Source organism: Rhamphochromis sp. 'chilingali' (assembly GCF_963969265.1).
Source record: "Rhamphochromis sp. 'chilingali' genome assembly, chromosome: 4".
Taxonomy (NCBI): domain Eukaryota; kingdom Metazoa; phylum Chordata; class Actinopteri; order Cichliformes; family Cichlidae; genus Rhamphochromis; species Rhamphochromis sp. 'chilingali'.
Window position 1 is genome coordinate 20,458,732 of NC_137948.1, and position 23,887 is coordinate 20,482,618.

At 41.7% G+C, this 23,887-nt stretch overlaps 2 protein-coding genes across 3 annotated transcripts in view; both read left to right on the forward strand.

Moving 5' to 3' along the window:
* klhl5 (kelch-like family member 5) overlaps window positions 1–3,479 on the forward strand; it is a 65,309-nt gene extending 61,830 nt beyond the window's left edge. The window contains exon 13 of one of the 2 annotated variants that reach the window (XM_080881462.1): window positions 1,037–3,479. In XM_080881462.1, coding sequence (XP_080737588.1) covers window positions 1,037–1,093 — 57 coding nt within the window. In that variant the 3' untranslated portion in view covers window positions 1,094–3,479. The remainder of the gene's footprint in view (window positions 1–1,036) is intronic. The other variant, XM_080881461.1, reaches the window with a different exon arrangement.
* A 4,334-nt stretch (window positions 3,480–7,813) lies between these two features.
* Window positions 7,814–23,106, forward strand: wdr19 (WD repeat domain 19). Its single transcript, XM_080881498.1, has 36 exons — window positions 7,814–7,947; window positions 8,927–9,018; window positions 9,114–9,179; window positions 9,295–9,420; window positions 9,614–9,729; window positions 9,832–9,947; window positions 10,576–10,656; window positions 10,842–10,954; window positions 11,053–11,226; window positions 11,507–11,577; window positions 11,695–11,867; window positions 12,161–12,281; window positions 12,372–12,478; window positions 12,578–12,694; window positions 12,924–13,079; window positions 13,426–13,573; window positions 13,696–13,900; window positions 14,306–14,465; window positions 14,896–15,006; window positions 15,188–15,297; window positions 15,384–15,441; window positions 15,762–15,908; window positions 16,328–16,410; window positions 16,506–16,589; window positions 16,673–16,819; window positions 18,258–18,382; window positions 18,521–18,630; window positions 18,719–18,787; window positions 18,856–18,933; window positions 20,205–20,301; window positions 20,396–20,520; window positions 21,218–21,299; window positions 21,398–21,548; window positions 21,654–21,777; window positions 21,875–21,951; window positions 22,731–23,106. Exons 1-36 carry the CDS (start codon window positions 7,942–7,944, stop codon window positions 22,849–22,851), a joined length of 4,047 nt encoding a protein of 1,348 aa, XP_080737624.1. The 5' UTR covers window positions 7,814–7,941; the 3' UTR covers window positions 22,852–23,106.
* The last annotated feature ends 781 nt before the right edge of the window (window positions 23,107–23,887 follow it).

Sequence of the window (23,887 nt, forward strand, 5' to 3'; positions counted from 1 at the left end):
CGTGGCCATGAGTGTACGTAAACTTCTGAGCACAGCTATACACACAAGTCAAGTCAAAAATAGCATGATAGGGACACCGTAGGTTGCAAAGAGGCTTGCAGAGGCAGCAGAGACTGCAGCTGAAGCATCTTAAAAGTAAGCTCTGGATGAGGTTTGATAGTAAAACTGAAATTGGCTGCCACTGAGATCATCCATCACCACCTAATAGATCCAGACTGTGGAGAATAGCACACCTAAAGCAGCCAACAAAGTCATTTCAATTCTGTTTAGCTTTTTTTTTTTCTCAAGCTTTAAATTATATCAAGTAGTCTTCATTAGTAAATTCGGCGTAGTCAAGAGAGTGCGCGTCTGTGTATCAGCACGTGTGTGCTATCCATCTGTATATGTTAACAAGGTGCTTATAAACTTTTAAGTCAAACAGGATATTATCATTCCCATAGAGTCATGTTTCTAGTTAGTTTTTTGTTTTTTTCTGGTATTGACTCGTGTTTTGGGTGGTAAAGTTTGAAGGTTGGCGGTTGGATTCCTGGCTGCTCCAGCCTGCATGCCAAAATATCCTTGAGCAAAATACTGACCCCTACAATCAGAACCCAAAGTCCCGATGCATTGATTGGAGTGTGATTGTGTGTGTGAATGTTAGATAAAAATCACTTGTTAAAAAAAGTGCTCTTTGAGTAAGTAGATTGCTGTATAAGAATCAGTCTATTTCCCATTATTTTGGATCACTACCCTCGGGCACGGGGCAGATATACTGCTCTAGATTTATTTACAGCATTTGTACTCAAAACTGTTTTTTTTTTATTGAGCCAAAATCAATAAATTTGTTCCCCCAAAAGACTAAAATGAAATTAAATAATTGCTCAAGTGAGCTGCAGACCATTTAAAAATATAGCCGTATCCAAATTTGCAGTCTTTACATTCAACGTTTTCAAAACTATGAAACAATGCAAGTCAGTAGTTTAATAGTAATTTTCAGTTATATAAACAATCCACATCTCTGACTGTGTTCCTCATGTTTGTCCTGTTATCTTTGCAGGTAGCACCTCTGTGTCTGGGCAGGGCAGGCGCGTGCGTGGTGGCTGTCAGACTGTGAAAGCACAACCTCACATAGTAGATGGCAGACTGTTCACCATATGGCTCGCAGACCCTCCTCTTTGCCACCGCCGACACTGCTGGGGACACCGAGAGGTCTTTCCGGCCACACCAGGAAACTGTTTGCGAACACTCTTCAGCAAAGACACATTTTACTCTGCGTAATGCCGACTAATCCTTCAGATTTTAGGCAGATTAGGGTTCAGGTACATGTCAGTAGCTCTCCGATAAAGTTCTCACGTCCCGATACTTTGTGCCACAGAAGTGAACTGCCAGAAATACACATGGCAGAGAGGAAATCTGCAGTGTTTATCCGAGCTCGACAGAACAGCTGTCCCACACATACCGTACATGCACGTGTAAATCTACACGGCTGCTTTCAGCTCCCATTTGTGCTGAGTAAAAAGGTGGAAGACAGAGCGAGATTGTCAAAACTGCCTCATCACGTTACGCTCTTCGTTTCTCCAAACAGTATCTGATGCTGTGTACTGATGCTATTTTAAGATAGTCCCTATTATTTTTATGCTGCAGTTGGCAAGTGCTCTTCTTCCCCTTGCTTTTTCCCACCGTTACCCGCCGACAGATGAAAGAAAGACTTTTGACATAATCAGCACACCCTCACGAACAGCGATTCTGTGAGGAACTACAATTTTCATGCAAAAACATTTCATGCTTCATCAAATATTTCTGCGCATATGTCTTCCATGTTGCATCAGCTCACATCTGAAGCCTCTGCAATGCTGCGGTATGAAGTTTATCTCAGCTTTTTAATATTTTATTTTTCTTTAAGTTGCGCCAGAAGATTGTCCAACTTTTGACTTCGTTATTTGTTTTTAACTGCCATTTTTGCACAACTCTAGGTCCATTAAGCAGGATATTTGGGTTTGAAGTGTGTGTGCGTGTGTGTGTGAGATGATAATGGTGATAACACTGTGATCCTTTGTTGATCCCTGCAGGAAAATTTTGTTTTCAATTTCCCCCAGACCACAGGGTCAGCTATTTACAGACAGGGTCTGTTCAGCTACTGTATTTTTTCCCTCCGCTGTAGAGGTTTCTTCATTTCCTGTGTGTGTGTGTGTGTGTGTGTGTGTGTGTGTGTGTGTGTGTGTGTGTGTGTGTGTGTGTGTGTGTGTGTGTGTGTGTGTGTGTGTGTGTGTGTGTGTGTGTGTGTTGGGTGCTCAGAAATTGCAAGGAGTATATTTTTATCTCAAATGAGAATCTTCCCCTCACCACATCTTCAATTCCCTGCTGCTTTCTCTTCATCCCCGTTTTCCCACTTCATCACCGCACGTACACACACACACACACGTTTGCTTGCACCGCTTTGCTTTAGAGCCCAATTTCAGGCCCAGAAAAATGAACAACAGACCATATAATGAGACCATGAATTTAATAACGTTGATTCAGCCGGTGCCGATATTTTGTTTGATGTCGAGTTCAAAGCGTTATTGGATTCGATGCTACTGTAGACAAAACATAAGACATGAGGGGCAGATGAATGCTGTGGAACAAACTGTGGGTCAGGAAACGTAGGGAATGCAAGGTTCTGACAGCAGATTCCCTACCGGCACACGGCACAAAAATGTCATGCTGCATCCTTAATTGTGCATTTCCTGTCTGTTTCCTATTGGTCATGTTGTGCGTGTGTGTGTTTGTCTGTCTGTCCAGTGCAGAGCAAGGAAACTCCTGACAGTGAGAGGCAAAACAGGCTTCCTCTCTGAACTGACAGATGTAGGGCTAATGTAGCCCCCAGGATGCACTTTACAAACACACACGGACATATCGCACACACACAAAGACACACTTAACCACACAGCTGAAAGCCAAGCGCCCCAGGAGCCGGTGAAGACTGAAAAGCCGCCCAAATTTGCCAGCTTGACATCTAAAAAGCGGAGACGCGAAGGCTCTCAATTCCCCTCTGCCGAGCTGATGTTTATTCAAGCCTAATGCACTGCTGCATTATTCTATTTTCTCCCCCACCCTCGCTTGCTTCTTCAAACCTGCCTGGTGTTTATTTAGAGTAATTCTCTTCAGATCACAGCAGAAGAAGTGTGTCATCTCCACTGTGTCGTATGATTTCAGCAAGAGGTTAAAAATAACATAAAACACATTCCAAATCTAACTATAACTGTATATTATGTACATAAATAAATATAAAGTCTGAATGTAGTCTTACTGCATTACGGTGTCTATATTATACACTTCCCACTGAAAATGCTGTGTGTTATTGTGTTTTGTTTTTTGTAACATGAATTCAGATGATGAAGCGATGTAATAAAAGCGGTCAGTGGGAAACTGCACAGCTGCTCGTCTTTTACAAAATACATTATGTATGTACAATATATGCTGCTGTAGCTATCATTGGTCTTTTATACATTAAAGTCAAGATGTGATTTACCACTTCCCGTGGCTTTTTCCCTGCTCGACAGAGGCGTTTTAACAGCAACAGCTAATCATGTTTATGCTACAGATGTTGCAGCTGGCAGTTTGCGTTTGTCACATTCACAGTAAATGCCACTGTGGTGTAAATTTGGCTCTTATTTCTAACAGCACCCCCATTGGTGCGACTCCAGCCAAGGCCCTTTGCAGTTCAAAGGTTTCTGTGCAGGTTTTTGGCTGCTGAAGTGCAATTCTGAATGTATTTTCATGTGCCTGGAGGTTAATATGGATCCTCATTAGTCTTAAGTGCAGCTCCTCAAATGTAAAAGCTAAACACTGAACCAGAGACGCCACAGCTGTTCGAGGCAGAGTGGAACAAGTGTGCAGGGAGGAGGAATGGGGGCAGTTTATAGATATTTTAGCCTCAGGACAGTGACCAGTAGGCAAGTGATTCACTCTGATATTTATTGCAGAGGAAGCTTTAAATCATAAGTGCTTCTGACAAACGACTCCCGGTGGCGTTCAGAGATGATGCTGGTGACCTTGTCTTGCCGCCTTACTGCACCTGAGTCTATTTCCCCTGACAGCAGCAAGAGGGAGACACAAAGTGGTCTGCTTCATTCTGCATCCTACACTTGGAAATAACCGGTAAACACTTACATCTGTCAACATCTGCATCAACGCAGCAGCAGAATAAAGCAGATATGCTGTGCAGTCAAGCGCTTGTGAGACCCACAAAACTGTATTTTTAATTCTAGTAAAGACCCTAAAGTTTGTGGAGACTGACTGGTGTGAGTGTGTATAAAAAGTGTGTATAAAATCCTTTATGTGGCGCCCAGTAAAAGCACTATATGGCTTCAATAAAGAGCTGGAACAAACAGAAGGAAATGACAGATACTGTGAATTAAGAGCAAATTTCCTCTTCATTTTGGGGAAAACAAATGGGAAAAGGTGCGTTCATTACTGATGGTGTCATCACGGTGCTGGCACTCGTGCAATCCTTCATCCATAAATGGTGTCATCACTTTGCGGCAAACTCGATGTGTAAATTTTTACACGTGTTTGTTTTGCCTACGTTTTAATTGCAGCTTTGAGAAAGAAAGTGTATGAGTGCACTTTGTTGTGTTAACACTGTCAGAATATTGATTTGCAGACTAAAAATTCATCATAGATGTTTACAAGTCAACATCATGGTGACAGTTTTGTCACAGTTGTCGCATTTGGAGCTTTTAAACCACCACGGGTTGAAATTTGACTGTTTTCATATCCGTGATCACTGGGGCGAGAAAAATCATCAGCTGAAGATTATGAGATGCACTAAAATAAAAAGCTCCTTAGGAGGATCTCAGTGGTTACTGACGCGGATCTGTCGACTGCCAAAACTGCCTCCTAGTATCCAACACACACAGGGTGACTCCATCTTGCATGTGTTGTGTTTGGATTGCTCTGTATTCTGGTTGTGTGGTCTTGATAAGGGCTCACTGTATAGTCTAGGACTGATTCTCAGTTTCAAGATTGTATGTAGCATGATTGCATGTAGTGCTGTAATAATGCCTTTTATCTTTTATCAGTATTAATAAATGCATATACAGCAAAAGAGAAATAGGATTGTCGTGCAGGGGTAGCCTGAGGTTCAGTACCAATTAACCTGCCAAAAATAGAATATTTAAGGAACTGCTCTCCTGCTAGGCTCCTGTGCTCTGCTAGACACTGAATGCCTAGAAAGTGTGGAGAAAAAAATAATACCACAGGATTGACAAAAACCTCCAGGATCAGATTTGTTTAAAAGAAGGGAAAAAAAAAAACCTTAAAAAGAACATAAAGATATTTCAAAGTATCTTTTCAGGGCAACTTGTAACACCTACATAAAACTTGCATGATTCCTGGAGGGCAGAAACATATTCATTTGGGATTTTTTTGTGAAAGAATAAGGAGGAAGGAGCAGAAAAAAAATACCATGAGAATCTCATTTCCTCCGCAGCTGCAACGATGGAAAGCTGAAATGGTTCACATAATAAAGGAAATAAAGGAAGTCATTTTCAGTGATTATCTGTCAGCTTTCACTATGTCATATAGACCTGCTTTCTTTATATTTCGTAAAGTGCAGCAGTTCCTTTTTTCTTTCTATTAACGCACCGCATCCTGCATAAAAGCTCTGCTCGCATTGTCTCGTTGGCAAAAACACTTTCATTCATTTTTCATCAGCTCGTTTTTTCGTCTCTCTCTGCTCTAATTTTACCATTTTGCTTGAAAATCATACAGCTGCTCCCTTCAGTGCATCTTAATGAGATCTGAGTCAGCAGGGTGTATTCTGCTTCAGCATGCCAGAGCACAGACAGGAATATTTGTGTGACACAGCTGGCATTTCATCCCAGCTCTCTGCCTGGGTTGTACACGGATCATCAGAAGGTCATCAGCATTTTCTTTCTGCCTATGGGCAAAATGAGGTAACACAAGGGAGGCAGAAGTTTCTCCTAATTTATATCGGGTGGGTCATTCTGTAAAGCACTGAGAAAAGCACTGAAATTGGTTAACTTCCAAAAAGGACATCAGTGAACACCCAGAGGACAGCAGAAATGAAATGGGACAAAGATATGCAGATAGGCATGCCTGGAGAGTAGAAAGAGATGTTCTTTAAAGAAAAACTATGAAAAGCTGCCACCTGCTGGATCTGTGGTGAAAGCATGATTTCAGTTAACTTCAGGTGGGCTTGATACTTGTAACAATAATGCTGCTTGGAAAAGGTGAAAACTGGCCAGTGGTATTAATTTGTGGTGTTACTTACATTTTCTTTTTAAAGCTGCAAGTCTGTATTAAACAGTTATGCTGTGAATATCCTCACCTAAGAATCAGTACTGTTTACTGTTTGGTTAATCCAGTTATGAAGAAGTTTTTACTCTAGAGATCCAAGTCAGTGGAGTTATGATGGCTGAAGCAAGTTTGTGTTTGCAAGCACTGAAGTGCAAATTTTGCTTAACCTACTTTTTGGATCTGAGAGTTTAATTTGTATTCGATGTTTTGTGATGTTTCGAAAGAACTGTGTCTTTGCATAAAGGGATGGAAGGCCTTGGTGTTCCCCCATATAAGCTGGAGGAGGTGGTTGGGGAGAGGGAGGTCTGGGCTTCTGTGTTTAGGATACTGCCCCTACGATCCGGCCCAGATAAGCAGAAGAAGAAGGATGGATGGATAATAACAATTTTTCATGCCATTTATTGCAGTTGATTAGAAAATCCTGTCAGAACTGAAATGAATTGTTTTCTCTCTCATGCTATATGCAATGCTCACTTTCTACCTGTTTTTTAAAATAATGTATTAATTATATTCCCAGAGCAAATGAAATACAGAGAGACTTTATGTTGGGTGATTTAGCTTTGTCCATTGGTTCAACAAACTTTGAAATCATTTTGAATCTGGACAATGATTCTTGATTGTGAAGGAGATCCTTCACAAGAGACAAGGTGGAACATTTAACTTCTGTATTTTTCATTGCACTTTTAACTGTAACACCCACTCACTTGTCGAGCCCTGATTAACTCACGCTGATTTTATTGTTTGGACTTCATCATTACAAGATCACATGGGCAGGTAGGAAAGCAAGAACAGTCCTCATCCTATTTTTGTAATATAAGCAGACAATTATATAGTGGAACATCCACGATGCATATCAATATACAATTGTCATGCCCCTAAAAGTACAGCGTATTTACGCTACTTAAATATGCTACATCCAGATGAACAGAATCAATTTTTGGAGATTTACTTACCTTGATGATTGAGCCTGCATCAAGACGGACAGCGTATTTACATTGTGAACAGGAGAACTTCCACAAATAATCCCCTATTTAAAATAACTTATAGTATAATTTGTGTGTCCTTTCATGTAAAAATGCCTGAACACCTTACACACTACTTAAAATGACTTACTCACTATTTAACATTTCTTAAAATATAATTATTTGTCTTTTCCTGTAAAGCCTTAAATTATTCCCTCTTATTTTAGTGCATCCACACCGTTTGTTGCATGCTATAATATGAAGGGCAACCAGTACATATCTGTTCTGAGATAATGCCCAGAGCATTAAAATTATTTGCTGCCAAAGGCTAAATTCACATGCGGAGAGACATATTTCAGTTCCTTCGGCTTTCTTCGGTGTCCATTATTTAGTAATCTGTGTTTTATTCTGTGTATTAAATATAGAACAAATCCATATTAAACAACACCCACTGTTAAATATGAGACCTCCTCTTTATCTTTTACATCTTCTTTTTACAGTGTTTGCTTGAAACCTGTTGATCGCTCTAATCTGTACAGAACCTCATTGGCTGCTGACTGTTGCCATGACAGCGCCAAACCGCAAACGCTTCAGAGTGAAGGATTGTGGGTAATACATACACATATCTGTAAATCTGAGATGCTTTGAGAAGTGAATACCTGTCCTTTCCAATATTTAACGACAAAACAGCATCGCGATGAAGGTTTGTACCAATAAATTAATTTTATTTTCGTTCACTCATTCCATTCGTTCCACACGTTTAGCTGGATGCTAACTGCGTTTATTCACCTCCTAGAAACCAAGCGTTAGCCAAGTGTTAGCTGAAGACAGACTGAACGTCGACCAAAGTCCACTAAAAATGTGTGTTGCGTTGTGTATTATCCAATAATCGAACAAACGGGCTGTTTTGGCAAACATAGTCACAGTAATGATAACAAAAATCTCTATACTCACAGCTAAAATAATATTACCCATAGCACCTTTCTCCTTTGTCACCCGTCTTTTTAAACAGCGTTTTTTGTGCGTTTTTGTTAAAATATTTTAGGTTGCTGAGCTAATCTTTGTAATGATAACGCAGACATGAGTTTAAGCTAAGTTAAAATAAGTTAGTTGTCACTTTTCTGTTTTATAAGTAACTTCTGCGGGTGTATTTTGTTGCATCCAGTACATGGGTATGTTGTACACCTAGCTAGCTGGCACATGTTTTGATATAGTTTGATTAAGGAGCTTTCTAGACGATGCTTTAATATGTATTTAGAAGCAAATAAGATGAAACTTTACGTTGAAGTGGCACTCCATAAATTTAGTACTGTATGTCTCTAAGGTTGGGGCGCTAACATGAAAAAATAACTTAATTGAATTGCTAAAACTTATGCCAGAGAGAGACTTTGAACCTCTCCAAAAATTCATCCTCCCCATACATAAGTGGCTTTGAAGACCGTGGGGTGTGGACAAATAGGTGAGAAATGTGAAGTGATACTAATCAATAAAACAGATTTATTTGGGGAAACAATCAGTTACCAGGTACCCTGAAAAATTTAACTTGGATACATTTTCTTGGATTTGACAAGAAGATGATGAGCGACTCCCTTTTCTGGCTGTGTTATAATGCTCTTCATTTTGACCTATAAAATTGGTAGAGTGGGAAAAACAAACCTATAAGGACATGTTTAAATCCACAGAGTGTTTTTGTACTTGCTGAAAAAGCCTGGGCGGGATCTAACCTGCTGTACAAGTGGCAGAAAAGCCTTGGTAATTATATCGCTGTTGCAGGGTGAGTATGCCTTTTTGATTAACAAAATAGCTCTGAGAAGGCTGTGTAACAGTCTGCTATTTGTCTTCGACTGAGCTTTATTTTCAATCACACAGACAGGACAACACAGTGAAAATATTTGATCGACATGGACACAAGTGGACTGAAATCAACCTTCCAGGGTAAGTGTGAGAAAATCACTCAGATTCCAGTTTTGTGTCATCTAACAGTTTTAGCTGATTACCACTGAATGTTCAGGTTTTCTTAATAACTTCCTTTCTCCTCTTTCTCTGTAAGACGCTGTGTGGGGATGGACTGGGATAAGGATGGGGACATTCTGGCAGTGATAGCTGCAAAATCCAGCTCCATCTTTCTCTGGGATGCCAGTGTCAGTAAAACATCCCAGATAGACAGCGGTATGAGGTACGACCATTTCAGAGGGAGAAAATAAAACCCCATCATTCTACTACAGTTAATTGCTGAATAAGTGATGCAAGTGTTAGTCATTGCATAATTTCACTGCAAATATGTTTTTTTCCCTGTTTCAACAGAACACTAATCTTGAAATAAGTAAAGCTAAACGTTTTGTGTTCTCATTGTTGATGGTTTCAAACAGAGATCAGATGTCTTTCATCTTGTGGTCAAAGACTAGCCCGCTGTTGGCAGTCGGAACAGTCAAAGGAAACCTGTTGATCTACAATCAGCAGACCTCACGCAAGATCCCTGTGCTGGGTAACACACAACACAACTGTATATATAATCTTGGATGGTTTAATGGTCTTTAGTCTGTTCTGTAATATTGATTCTCTGCCTCCTTCTCTCCAAACTTGATAGGCAAACATAGCAAGAAGATTACCTGTGGCTGTTGGAGCTCCCAGAATCTGCTGGCTCTGGGGAGTGACGACAACACGCTGAGTATCAGCAATCATGAGGGAGACACCATCAGACAGGTAGTCAAATACAGTAGTGTGCAAAAATCTTAAATCAGCCCTCATGTCTTATAATTTTTTTAATGTTCTTTAAGAATTGTTTTCCAGTTTTTCTGAAGGTCTTTCAGAGTTTTTCTTTGGACATTTGCTGCTTTTTCACTCATTTTCACTTCAGTCTGTGCTTTGTTTGTTAAGCCATTTGATCAAGGGATCATTCAAGCCTAAAGAAGGCTAACTCAAAGTGTGAACCAGTGTTGATTCTTTACATAACAGACAGCTTAGCAAGCAGGCAATTTTAAGTTGTATCTTTAGGCATTTTGTTACTATACGCCTGTGACAAAAACACATAATTTCTTTGGTTGAATCTGTAAAAAATGCCAAACATAACACAGTGTGACAGGCATAATGTAATAGTACATAATGCACAATAATACATAATAGTATTTTTGCACCAACAAGGTGATTCCCAAAGAGCAGACCTGTTTGTTAAAGCCACATCAGAAATGGATTCAATGGAAGGGTGGATGTTAAGTAGCTATTCAGGAAACAGGGAGAAAAGGCTGAGGTACGCCAAATTAAATCTGAACTGGACTAAAAATCAGTCACAGCAGGCCTTAATGACCGAGTGTACTTTCTGATCTTTTGCCAGACAACAGTTCGCGGTGAGCCTGCTGAAATTTATTTCTCGGTGATGAAGACGGATGAAAGGTCAGCTCAAGGAGAGAGCACAGTGAGTCTGCTTTCTGCTAGTTTCAAATTGAACCTGTACTGGAGATGAATTTTAAGAAGGTCTGTTTGAACATGACAGCTGGGATTTGCAGAAAAGTTAAAATCAATTTTTCTTATGAAGGGGATAAAAGGTTTAGGATGTCTGAAATGTGTCATGGAAAAAGTGCACGTTATTCCACCCTTCAGGTGAGTGTTTCTGTGGACAAGAAGATACTGATGCTTTTCAACATCAACGACCCTGGAAACCCAATAGAGCTAGCCTTCGAGCGTCGCTATGGAAACATTGTGTCCTACCGCTGGTATTGCATCTGTTCACACACACAACAAGCTTTGGTAATCACGCTTGAGTTATTTGCAGTAAAACGTGTTCTCTCGCCATCTTTGTTGCACTGTGTAGGTATGGTGATGGGTATATACTCATTGGTTTCTCCCATGGATACTTTGTGGTCATCTCCACACACATCAGGGAGATAGGATATGAGCTCTATCAGGCTCACAACCATAAAGACTGTCTCAACAGCGTGGCCATCTCCACAGCACTGAACAAGGCTGCGTCTTGTGGGGACAACAGGTACGCAAAACACCACCACTCTTCAGAATCTTCGTGTGATGTTAAAAAAAAAGTGTACTTTGTTGGTTTTTTTTGCCCCACAAAAATCCAGAGAGAGAGGGAATGAGCTGTGTCACACTTATAGCTGTAAAGATGGACTCAATAGTGTGGCCATCTCACCAGCATCAAGCGAGGATGCACACAGACTTTCAATAAAGCAGCTGGGCTGCCATTTCAGTGTTGTTTATTTTTTTTAATTATTTGTAAATGGGAAAAATCTAACCCTGTGCTTCTGCTCCAGCATAAAAATCCACGAGCTGTCAGATCGCAAAGATATCAGCAGTATAATTCAGCTGGATGATGAGAATAAAGGTGAGGCTGTTGTTTTTGTTTTGTTTTGGGGGTGTTTTAGGGTTTTTTTTCCGCCATCCAGATAGTCCATCTTACATTCTTCAATCACTGTGGATCCCGCTGTGTCTCCTCCTACAGGTTTGGATCAGCTGAGCTGGACAGATGACGGCCAGCTGTTGGCACTTTCCACACAGAGAGGGACGCTCCATGTCTTCCTGACAAAGCTGCCCATTCTTGGCGACAGCTACGGCACCCGGCTGGCCTACCTCACCTCCTTGCTGGAGGTCACTGTCTGCAACCAGGTGGAGGAGGTAAGGACACACACAAACACGGATTCTCTTATAATTATCATCAGTTATTATTCTGAAAAAACAAAAAACAGCAGAGATAGGAGAGTGGCTTACTGCTGGCAACAAGATGAAAAATAAAACAAGAAAATCAGCAAAAAACAACGAACTCAAACAACTTGGATTAAAAACCGGGTTTTTTTTAATAGAGTCGAGGGATTAGTGCACTCATACAGGCTCACAGCAGCCCTTAAACAGAGGAAGGATTTCTTTAAATATGTAATATGTAATATGAGAATCTGCTGCTGTGTTTTCAGGAGAGTCCAGTAACGATAGAAGTGGAAGTAGAGCCCACATTCATTGCAGTGGGACCGTACCATGTGGCTGTGGGGATGAACAACAGAGCCTGGTTTTACGCCCTGGTAGACCAGGAACCAGGTGTGTGTGTGTTTGTGTGTCCAGTGAATCAGGTTTCCAAGAGTGAATCACTGCCCTTCTACGTCCCTGAAATGTCTCTGTGTGTCTCAGGTTTTAATAAGCTGAAGGACATCGAGTATTTGGGGACAATAGCCAGCATGTGTCTTAACTCTGACTACGCAGCAGCGCTGTTTGAGGGGAAAGTCCAGCTCCATGTGGTGAGCCATCTGGTGACTGATCACCGAGCAGGTTTCATCGTTTTTTTGTTTTATCTCATGAATAAACTACAGGCCTCCGTATATGTGTTGTGTTTTTAGATTGAAGGCAAAGATCAGGACGAGAAGAAGCAGATGAAGCTTTTTCCAGACAATGACAGAAAAGGCCGCATCCTTTGCCACGCCCTCACTGCTGATTTCCTCTACTATGGCACTGATGTGAGTGCGATCAGAGAAAAAACCCCACCTTTGTACAAAATCTACATGTCATAGTTATATGAGGGGACATCAGTATAACACTGTCAGTCATTAAATATATATTTTTTATCTTTAGTTTAATTGTGTTTTTCTTGTCAGTCATATTTGTCCTGTTTCCCCCTCAGTGTTTTGTTTATTTGTTTGGTTTTTTGTCACTTGCTAACATCACTTGAATTTTTGTTTTTCTCAGTCTGGAAGTGTGGTGTCTGTCCTGGTGGAGGACTGGGAGACAGTGAACAGCTACAGCCATTCAGTTGGTGTGAGGAAAGTGTTCCCTGATGTTATTGGCACTCGACTGGTGTTCATCGATAACAAGAACAGCGGCTTCCTGCTCTCCCCTGCAAACGTCAGTGATTTTTAAAAGTATTAATATTCACCTAAATAAAAAAGCATATAAAGTACCTGAGCATATTGTAGTGAAACTTTATAATAAGATAACAAATATTTTACCAAGATGAATGTCACTGTGTGTTACATTTTGTGGTAGTAATAGAAGCAGCAGAAACCACCATCTGTACAACACCACACTGGGTTTTAAATCAAGCAATCAAGATATGATTGAAGTGCAGTCTTTCAGCATTAATTTGGGGGCATAACGTCTTTAGAATTACAGTAACATACGTGTGTGTGTGTGTGTGTGTGTGTGTGTGTGTGTGTGTGTGTGTGTGTGTGTGTGTGTGTGTGTGTTGCAGGCAACAGAGTCCTGCTTTGAGCTCCCCAACTTCTCACCCACCATCACAGGAGTGCTCTGGGACAACTGGCATGCAGACAGAGGGGTGTTTGTAGCCTATGATGATGACAAAGTCTACACCTACGCCCTGCATAAAACCACCATCTATGGTAGGGGGATGGCACCACATCACGGGGCGGTAATAAGAAGGTCACATCAGTGCCCACATGCATTCAAATCTACTACAGGTGATATTTTTAAGTGTATTTCCTCTCTCTGTGACTCTGCTCAGGCCCACAGGTGGTGTTAGTAGGGAGCACTGCGCTCCCCTTTTCCCAGAAGCCTCTGCTCTTTCACAACGGTGAGCTGACCTGTCAAACGGCGAGCGGTAAAATCAGCGAAGTGGAGTTGAGCACACACTCATTCCTGAAGCGCATGGCGACAGACTCATCGGCAGAGCTCAGCAGGCAGCTCGCCCAGGCTCTCATGCTCAAAAGGTCAGCGATGCTGGAAACACTGAACTGTGTGTGCTCCAGGTGGAAAAGGCCTTAAAGTGATATCGCTGTTGGTTCACATGCAAATGTTTAATGTAAGGAATGAATTTGTCCCGTCTGCAGTCGGTTTTGCTTTGCGCTGCTTTGAAAGATTGTTATGAAGGAAGAGATTAAAGTTATTAATTTGAAACATTTTTACCAAACTTCATTTTGATATAAAAGAAAGCATCTGAAAAAGCCACTCATCCCTTTTCACTGATTTACTTTTCTTACCCGCTTTTACATTTTCACTCAAGATAAGCAGTCTGTTAACTTACAAAATTGCAATTTTAGGGCAGCCAATGACGACTTTGATGGAGGCGAGAAGAACCGTAAAGGACTTATAAATAACATAATCTTCCTGTCCAGGTTCCACGAAGCCTGGGCTCTGTGCAAGTCTGCAGGCACTAATGCAGACTGGGCAGAGTTGGGCAAAGCCTGCTTGGTCCACATGGAGGTTGAGCTGGCCATCCAGGTGTACCGCATGAGTGGCAATGTCGGCATGGTGCTGTCTCTGCAGAGCATCCAGGTATACACACGTTTTCCTGATTAGACATAATCTCACTGAAAGTCCTTGATTCTAATGTGTTTTCATAAAATGATTTTAGCATTAGATTTTTAATATGCTATTTGGGTATGTGTTTATTTTACATTTGTTTCTGTTTTTTAATTATGCTCACATCCCTCTGTATGTTTGGTTGTGTTGATTAATTTATGATGCCATCAACCTGCCAGGGACCACGGATGTAAAGTAGCCTGTACAGCTAAATCTGGCATATTTACTAGTTATGCTCTCATGTTAATTAATATGCATTGTCCCTTTTAAATAAACATAAAAATAATTTGTGTGTCACAGATTCTTCCTGACAGACATCGTCTCTGTCTGTTCTAATTTTAGACTGGTCCACTTGTTTCCTCTCTCATTTTCTCTTAGTATTTATGTCATTCTCTCTTTCCAGGGTACAGAGGAAATGAATTTACTGGCAGGACATTTGGCCATGTTTCTGGAGGACTACAACCGGGCCCAAGACCTTTATCTGTCCTCGAGTTCCCCAGTCGCTGCTCTGGAGGTGTGTTTGCGTCTGTGTAAACATTTAAGAGACTGAAAATTGACTCCTTGCATTTTTTATGGTGTCACATGCATAAAATGTTAAGCTGTTCATTACAATCATGAGATTTTACTGCATGCAGAACATCTGTAACGATAATATTGTTAATGTGGTATTGTGTGTGTGTCTTTGTGTGTATTAGATGAGAAGAGACTTGCTGCACTGGGACAGTGCTCTCATGTTAGCCAAGAGGCTAGCAGAGGATCAGATTCCCTTTATATCCAAAGAATATGCTGTTCATCTAGAATTTGTGTAAGTGTTTACACACACGGCACAGGTTTAGTACAGACCTGATTTGTCTACACTCTCATTAAATGTCTCACTCTCTCTGTTTGTAGTGGAGATTATGTTACTGCGTTGGCACACTATGAAAAAGGCATGACCCACAACAGCAAAGTAAGAGAAATCTCATGTTGACGATTCAGTTTTTTCCTTTTAAGGGATGTTTGTGACTTAGTGTTATTTTTTAAGTGTTTCATAGCTGAAAATGTCACCTAGAGTCTTATCTCCTGCTCACCATCTCCCTGTATTTACAAAGAGGACACTTGAAGGCAGGTTGGAGGGTCGCTGTACATCAAGCACAAGTTACAGATTACAGATTATATTCTTTCTATTTGTTGCACAAGATGGCAGTTGAAGGTTCTAGTCAGAGGTGAAGGAAATAAAGCAGTTTTGTGTTTGTAGCCATTTTTCTCATTTTCCCCCTCTCTGGGCAGTTCCAGGAGCACGATGAGGCGTGCCAGGCAGGTGTGGCCAGGATGTCCATCAGGATGGGTGACATCAGGAGAGGAGCCGCTCAGGCTATCCAGCACCCGAGCAGAGTTCTCAAGAAGGAATGTGGGGCCATACTGGAGAGCATGAAGGTAGAGTCAGCCCCACATTTTTGGCAGACATTTCCACCTAAAAAAGCATCCCTAAATTTAGTCAGTTACAGCTTGAAAACCATGTGACCAAAATGAAAAACCTCAGGCTCCACGGATAAGGGACATCTGTGGGAATTTAAAAATATAATAATCCCTGTCCTTATTGCGAGTCCAGGGGAGATTTGACAAACTGGAGCAAAAATTGAGTGTGAGTAACAGCCTTGTTGGAGTGAGTCTCAGCTGCGTCTCTACCAATTTTATAAGCAGAAATATACACAACATATGCTGTGTATATTTTAGTCAAAGTCTGTCTTACTTTGTTTGTCAGACTTTGAAAAATGGAGACGACTGCATTTACAGATCAGAGGTGGTGTGTCTTGTTCATATCTTCATCTGTGTGTGTTTTTTCTTAATCACAGCAATACTCTGAAGCTGCTCAGCTCTATGAAAAAGGACAGTATTATGACAAAGCGGCCTCTGTCTACATTCGCTGCAAAAACTGGTGAGGCAAATATGAACAAACCCTGACTAACATATCCAATCTGCACGTTTCTCATCATCTTGGTTGGATTTTACTATGTTTTGCTTCTTTCTCAGGACAAAGGTGGGAGAGCTGCTTCCAAATGTCTCTTCTCCCAAGATTCATTTGCAGTATGCAAAGGCCAAGGAGGCGGATGGCAAGTAGGTTGTTAGTTTGTGTACCTGTGGCTGTGATGTGTGGATCGCTGAAAGGGAACCTGACGTCCTGAGAACTGTGTGCACAGATACAAGGATGCGGCACGAGCCTACGAAAGCGCGAAGGACTGGGACAACGTGATCCGCGTGCTACTGGACCACCTGAACAACCCAGAGGAAGCTGTTCGCATCGTCAGAGAGATGCAGAGCATCGACGGAGCAAAGATGGTTGCCAGGTAGGATTTTACTGACCTTAAAATCCAACAAATAACTCACTTTTTTAACATTTACTATAAAAGGGACAGCTTAACAAATTAAAGGCACTGAGTGTACAAAAACATTGGCAGTACCGTGTTATTTTATTAGTGACCTCTTGAGATTGAAGGTTGGATAACTGGTGCCTGATACATTCGCATTCACAAAGCTGCAACCAATGACTATTATTACCGTACTTCCCGGACTACAAAGCGCACCTGAATATTAGCCGCAGAAGCTAAAATCAGGGGAAAATCCTGTTTTGTACATACATTAGCCACACCTGACTAAAAGCCGCAGGTGTTTCAATGTTGACTTATCAATATGTAAGAGAATATGCACAAAGCGAATTGTCAGGAAAGAGATGGCTGTTTGGAGACACACCCCTTTTATTAATATTTTGAAAAACAAGTTATGGGTACATATTTGCACATGTACTGTGCTTCATAAATGAGTAACAAATGTAGTACATACAGTAACCTACAGCACACCAGAAAAATAGATTCCGACTACCTTTTAGGCTCAGGTGCAGAGACACGGCTTTAACAAGAAGAAAAGTCAGCCATTCACCACCATCTTCCTGCGCACTAAAACCACCAAAGTCCTCTTCTCCAGTGTCGGAAACGAACAGGCTCAGGATGGCTTCGTCATCCACTCTCAGCTTCTTTCCTTCGTTGTCACTTTCAAAACCAAAGAAATCCTCATTGTCAGTGTCAGAGTCGAACACCCTCAGAAGGGCCGTGGCGGTGTCCTCCTCTTCATCATGCAGCAGTCCAGCCCTTCGAAATCCGCTGGTGATCGTGGATGTTTTCACACTTTTCCACGCTGTCAGAATCCACCGGTGGAGTTGAGCATAACTTGCTTTTCGCAAGTTTATCGCCGCTGGTCATCCACGACTCCCGCTGAACGCGTAGCGCTACTTTGAAGTTTGTTTTTCGCGCTACTTGTACGGCACTATGTTGCCTGGCGGATGGACATGTGACCAACATACCACTCTTGAACCCCGATCCTTCCGCCAGGCAACGTAGTGCCGTACAACAGCGGAACAAACAAAACAAATCGTCTTACGATATGACAAAAATCACGGACAATCCATAGAAAAGCCGCACCTGACTAAAAGCCGCAGGGTTCAAAGCTTGTGCAAAAAGTAGCGGCTTATAGCCCGACAATTACGGTACTATAGATTTAGAGAATTGAATGTCTTTGAGGCCTGTAAATGTTATTAACAGGTGATGGATGACAGTTAGGAGGATCACAGTAGAAGCTGGGAGTAGCTGTGGTTCAGTGTACTTGATGTTTAAAGGCTTTAAGGATTCATTCCTGTTAGGGTTGGTGCTCATTAATTTTCTGTCAGCTCTGTTTGTTTCCGCTTGGTGATTTATTTATTTTTTTCCATTTGTCTGTTTGTGTGCACCCCAGGTTCTTTCTGCGGTTGAACGACTATGGCTCAGCCATCCACTTCCTGGTTTTATCCCACTGCAACGACGAAGCCTTCCAGCTGGCGCAGCAGCACGGACAGATGGAGGTCTACGCAGACATCATCGGTCAGCCTGTTTCTGGAAATGTGTTTCCCTTTTGCAGTGTTTGCTCGAGGCCTGAGCTGTTTTCTCTTTGTGTTATTCTGTTTAATTATGCGTAGTTTTCACTGTTGTTTCATGGCTGGTGGGTTTTGTGTTCATCAGGTTCTGAGGCGACGCAGGAGGACTATCAGAGCATCGCTCTGTACTTTGAGGGAGAAAAGAAGCACCTGCAGGCTGGCAAGTTCTTTCAAAAGTGTGGACAGTACAGCAGAGTAAGAGCGATGAAGTCACTCATCAGTCATGCTTAGTTTTATGACTCCTGTTATTCAGACGGCTCTTTTCTTTCTGGACAACTGTCAGGCGCTGAAGCACTTCCTGTTGTGCCCTAACTCTGAAGACAACCTGGCGATCGAGATGGCGATTGAGACGGTGAGAGCTGTGAGCTAAAGAGTGTGTGTGTGTGCGACATTTCTTTTATTGATGTGTGTGTATTCCAGGTTGGCCAGGCCAAGGACAACTCTTTGACCAATCAGCTGATAGATTACCTGATGGGGGAAAGTGACGGCATGCCCAAGGTAACTGGATCACTAGAGCCTTTTGTTTCAGGTTGAACTCAGCAAGCATATTCTGATTATTAAATTATTGTTCTGCAGTATTTTTACTTCCTTTTCTCCCTGTGAATATATTCTTTGTAGCGCCTTCAGTGAGCAGCTGTAGTCGTGAGTTTTCTGTTTTTTTGATGTAATATTAAAAAGGACCCAGAAGATTTAGACTTTCTTCACAAATGTTGTGTTTCAAGAGGTAATGGGACAGCAGATCTGTGATTAGAGAGCAGCCGGGAGTTTGTTTGACAGATTGTCTGTAGTAAGCATTACTTTGAAGGACTGAAGAAGAAGAAGATTTTCAATACTGCTGAGGCTTTCTTGTTTTAACTCTAAGCACTTGAGGCAGTTTTCTTATGCCTGATGGTTAAAATAGGTGAGTCTCTGCTGTAGAAAGGTGTTATTTTTTTTCCTGCAGTCAGGATGGACCATCACTTGCATAATGTCTGATGACAGTTACAGTGGAGCTAGTATGTCAGCAGATAATATTTTTGAGTGTTAAACTCTAAATAAATGAATAAATGCCTGTGTTTTGGTAACAAATGTTGCTGACTGTGTATCTGCAGTATTTTCTAAGCTTGCTGATATATCAGAGAAAATTTGCACATGAGCCATTGTTAAGAGAAAGTGGGCAAGTGTTTGCTATTTATTCTCTCATTTCTGTTTGTTGAATTTTTAGTTTAGTTTAGCTTTGCAAGATTTTTATGTGTCAGTATCTCTTGCTTTAAATTATCCACTGTCCATTTCCTAAACCATGTGTCACGTTTATTGGGAGTGACCAGGATGGACTAGATTAGAAATGATACACTGGAAATACACTGAGATGGTTTGGATGTGTGCAGAGGAGGAACTGTGGATATACCAGACAAAGGATGTTGAAATTGAGCTTCCAGGCTGGAGAAAATGACAGAGACCACAGAAGATGGCTCATGGATGTCGTGAATGGGGATATGCGGAGGGTTGGTGTGGCAGATGATTACGTTAGGGATTGGGTGAGAGGGACAGAGATGATTTGCTGTGATGACTTGTAAAGGGAGCAGTTGAAAGTGGGTGGGTCCCAGGGGAGTTAGAGCTGTCCCAGCTGTCACAGGAAGCCTCTGATAGATGGGTCACCAGTCGGGCAAAGACACAACTTAAACCGGATAGTTTTGCAGCTGTTACTGTTTTATGCAGCTAGAGCCCTGAGTAAATTTGAGAGGGAAACTTTTTAAATCTGTTAGTTCATGTTTCTCTTTTCCTCCCAGGATGCAAAGTACCTGTTCCGGCTGTATATGGCCCTGCAGCAGTACAGGGAGGCAGCTCGCACTGCCATCATCATCGCCAGAGAAGAGCAGTGTGCAGGTGCAAACAGATTCACACAAACATATTTATGTGTGGGCAGCAACAGCACAATAAAACATGCTTACTTCCAATCGTTTGTGTGTAACTTCCAAAGGGAACTACCGTAATGCCCACGACGTGCTGTTCAGCATGTACACAGAGCTGCAGGCTCAGAAGATTAAGATCCCTGCTGAGATGGCCACCAATCTGATGATCCTCCACTCCTACCTACTGGTGAAGGTGAGTACAGCACACGTCTGTCATGCAGCTGCTCGGACGGTCTGCAATTTCTGTCTTTTTGGACAATTGTAAATTTAAAGCTGAGGATAGAAAAACAACAGCAAATGAAAGACTGTAATACAGAGTAAACCCCAACAATCAGATGATGTCCTTTGAGCAAGCATCTGGTAAGAGTGGGAATGAAAAACTCCCTTTTAACAGGAAGAAACCATAACCAGGCTCAGGGAGGGGCCGCTGTCTGCCTTAAAGGGTGGGAGGGTTGGGATAAAATGAGCATGTCCTAATTAAAAGATTTTAGTAGATGTTCCAGATGGAGGCGGAGTCGAAGGCTGGCCATTATCGACAGGGTCGACTGTGTTGTTTACATATAAAACTACAAATACAGACTTATTTCTTACCTCTGTGGGTCCATCAAAGGGTCCTGGACTGTTTGACTCTTAAAACTATGGTTTGACCTTTTCAGCACGATCCTGCTATTTCCAAAGTATAAGAATTACATTCGTTATGTTCTATTACTGCCACCTACAGTGTACTGTATTTCAGTAGTCTTTTTAAGGTAACAAATTGTGCTCAACATATTAGCCTGTAATTATCAACATTGCAGATGTGGATAAGTTTCAAACAAAGTGCTCCTGATATTGTCAGAGCTCACACAAGCACCTTTTTGACTCCTGCTTCTCGTTGTTGTTACATTTAGATTCATGTAAAGAGAGGAGACCATTTAAAGGGGGCACGGATGCTCATCCGCGTCAGCAACAACATCAGCAAGTTTCCTGCACGTGAGTCAACCCGTCAGTCCGATTCACATGATGGCTGATAAAACCTAAACGCTGGTGAAAAGCCAAAAACTCATCGGTGTGTGTTTGCGTGTGGGTAGATGTTGTTCCCATTCTGACGTCAGCAGTAATCGAATGTCACCGCGCTGGACTGAAGAACTCGGCATTCAGCTTCGCTGCCATGTTGATGAGACCGGAGTATCGCAATGACATCGACACCAAATACAGGAAGAAGATTGAGGCGATGGTTCGGTGAGTCCGTGTGATCCTTACCCTCTTCATCCATCCTCTGCTTTATCAGCTCCTCTTGCCCATTCTGCCCCTGACTCCTCATTTTAATTCCCATCTGCACCCTAGTCGCCCGGATAAGTCTGAGCTGGAGGAGGAAACTACTCCGTGTCCCTTCTGTGGCTTCCAGCTGCCGCAAAACGAACTGCTGTGCATTTCCTGCAAAAACAACCTGCCCTACTGCATCGCCACGGTACACAGGACGGCTCGCTCACACACTGTGATGCTCTTCACCAAGACAGACCCGTATACTCTTCATCTGATTCTCGATCCATCTGCTTCTTCCTCAGGGTCATCACATGCTGAAAGAGGACTGGTCCATCTGTCCTCATTGTGAATTCCCTGCACTGCACTCACAGTTCATCCTGTAAGTGGCACACTCACATCTAAAACCATAGTGAGCAGTTCACCAGCAGTGGGTGAACTGGTTTCCCTGTTGACTATTTTTGAACATGACAGAGTCAAATTTGTTTTTGTTATTTTGCCAAAAGTTATATTTTTATTGGAGCGCTGAATACTTTTCCACCTTTATCAGTAATCTTAGTAATCTTAATGTTCACTTTAAGAGGAAGCTTCTCTTATTTTAAACATTAGAGTGGTCTCACCTCCTGAGAGTGAAGCCATCTACACTGTCAGCATTTCATTGATGTTTAACAGTGATTCATACGGGACAGACTCGGCACTTTATTTCCAGTTTTGATGCGTTCATAAAAATCTAAAGCGTGTTTTTAAATCGTTTATGTTATGATCTAACAAATTGAAATTTAAGACGATCCATAACAAATGGTGAGTAATATAAAGTTTTTACCGATTTCCTTGATCTTCACCTGATTCTCACCCAAATTAAATGAGCTCGAGCTGTTGTTGGCATCTACATCGCATTTGCAGAACAGCACATAAAACCATTGAATGGTCACTTTGTTATTCTAGTTTATGTGATAGAAAGTTTTCAACGCCCTTTTTTCAACAACTTTTTATCTTTTCAAACAAACAGGAAAAACCCATTTAACCACTTCACCATGTCTTTGTGCTAAATAATGTTAAAAGTCCTCTGGCTGTATTCTTTCTCACCAAAGAGAAGCAGAATCAATTAGTGTAATTAATAGAAATTTTAAATGTTCACGTGTAAACTGAACTTTGTTCCAGGTTGCTGGAGAGGGAGACATCATGTCCTATGTGTTCTGAGAGTCTGAGTGCCAGTCAGGTGATAAAGATCTCTGACTGTGCAAAATACCTGCAAACCTACGAACCTGATGAAACCCAGTAAAAGTACAACAGACATCAACCAGAGGGTGGGTGGTTGGGTGTGTGTGTGTGCGAGAGTCTGAGAGAGAGAGATATGAGGACAAGTAAGTCACAGGTAGCACATTTGCACTTTGCTGTAGTTTGCAGAGCAGGAGGCTGTAAAGAGAGCGGGTCTGAGCCGTATTCTGAGGATTCAACATCAACTAGGTCAGCTGCAGCGAGCTGGTGGCTGAATTTATAGTGTGCGCGTGTGTGTGCGCGTGTGTGTGTGTGTGTGTGTGTGTGTGTGTGTGTGTGTGTGTGTGTGTGTGCGCGCGCGTGTATCTTTATATATTTATATAAAGATGTCCAAATTTCCCATTTTTAATATGGTAGTCCAGTGTGTTTGGGGGAGGGGGGTCAGTAAATGTTCTGTATTCATGTTTCTAACAAAATGTGTATTTTCAATAAAAATGTCGTTTTTTTTATTATTAAGAAATTCTATTTTATCACCATTGGTATCAAAATTGTGCAACAAGCTCATTTCCAGAGCTCAAGCTGAAACACTTGAGATCTCTTTGTGTCTCTTTCAAATTATAATCAGTCACTGCAGTACGACGATACACCGAGGAGAGTGGAAGAATTTCACCTCTCCTCTGGGTTACTGTCTGAGCTTACTTCAGATTTTCTTTCAATTATCATCCATGTAATTCTTGTTCAGGGCTCTGTGAGGCAGCTGTTGTATAGAACTTGGGCCACAGTCCAAAGACATGCAGTTAGTGGGGTAAGGTTAACTGATGATTCCCCCTGCAACAGACTGGTGAGCAGTCCAGGGTGTATCCCACCTCTCACCCTGTGGCAGATCCGATCAAAAGGGCAACCATTTAGTCACCACAATCTGCAGTTGCTCACAGCTGAGTCTGTCCACAGTTGGATGCTTTTTCTGTTGAGTCGATTTAATGCAAGTTTGCTCGGCTATCGTCAGGATGGTGGTGCATGAGATAAGCCCTCTTGTTGGATCCTCAGAATATTTAACATTTTTCAACTATATACAAATATAGACAAATTGTTCAAATAAG

Coding starts and splice junctions, on each gene's coding strand:
- wdr19 (XM_080881498.1), top strand. Junction 9,730..9,831: donor ACGCAAGATCCCTGTGCTGG/GTAACACACAAC, acceptor CAAACTTGATAG/GCAAACATAGCAAGAAGATT. Junction 20,302..20,395: donor CAGAGAAGAGCAGTGTGCAG/GTGCAAACAGAT, acceptor TAACTTCCAAAG/GGAACTACCGTAATGCCCAC.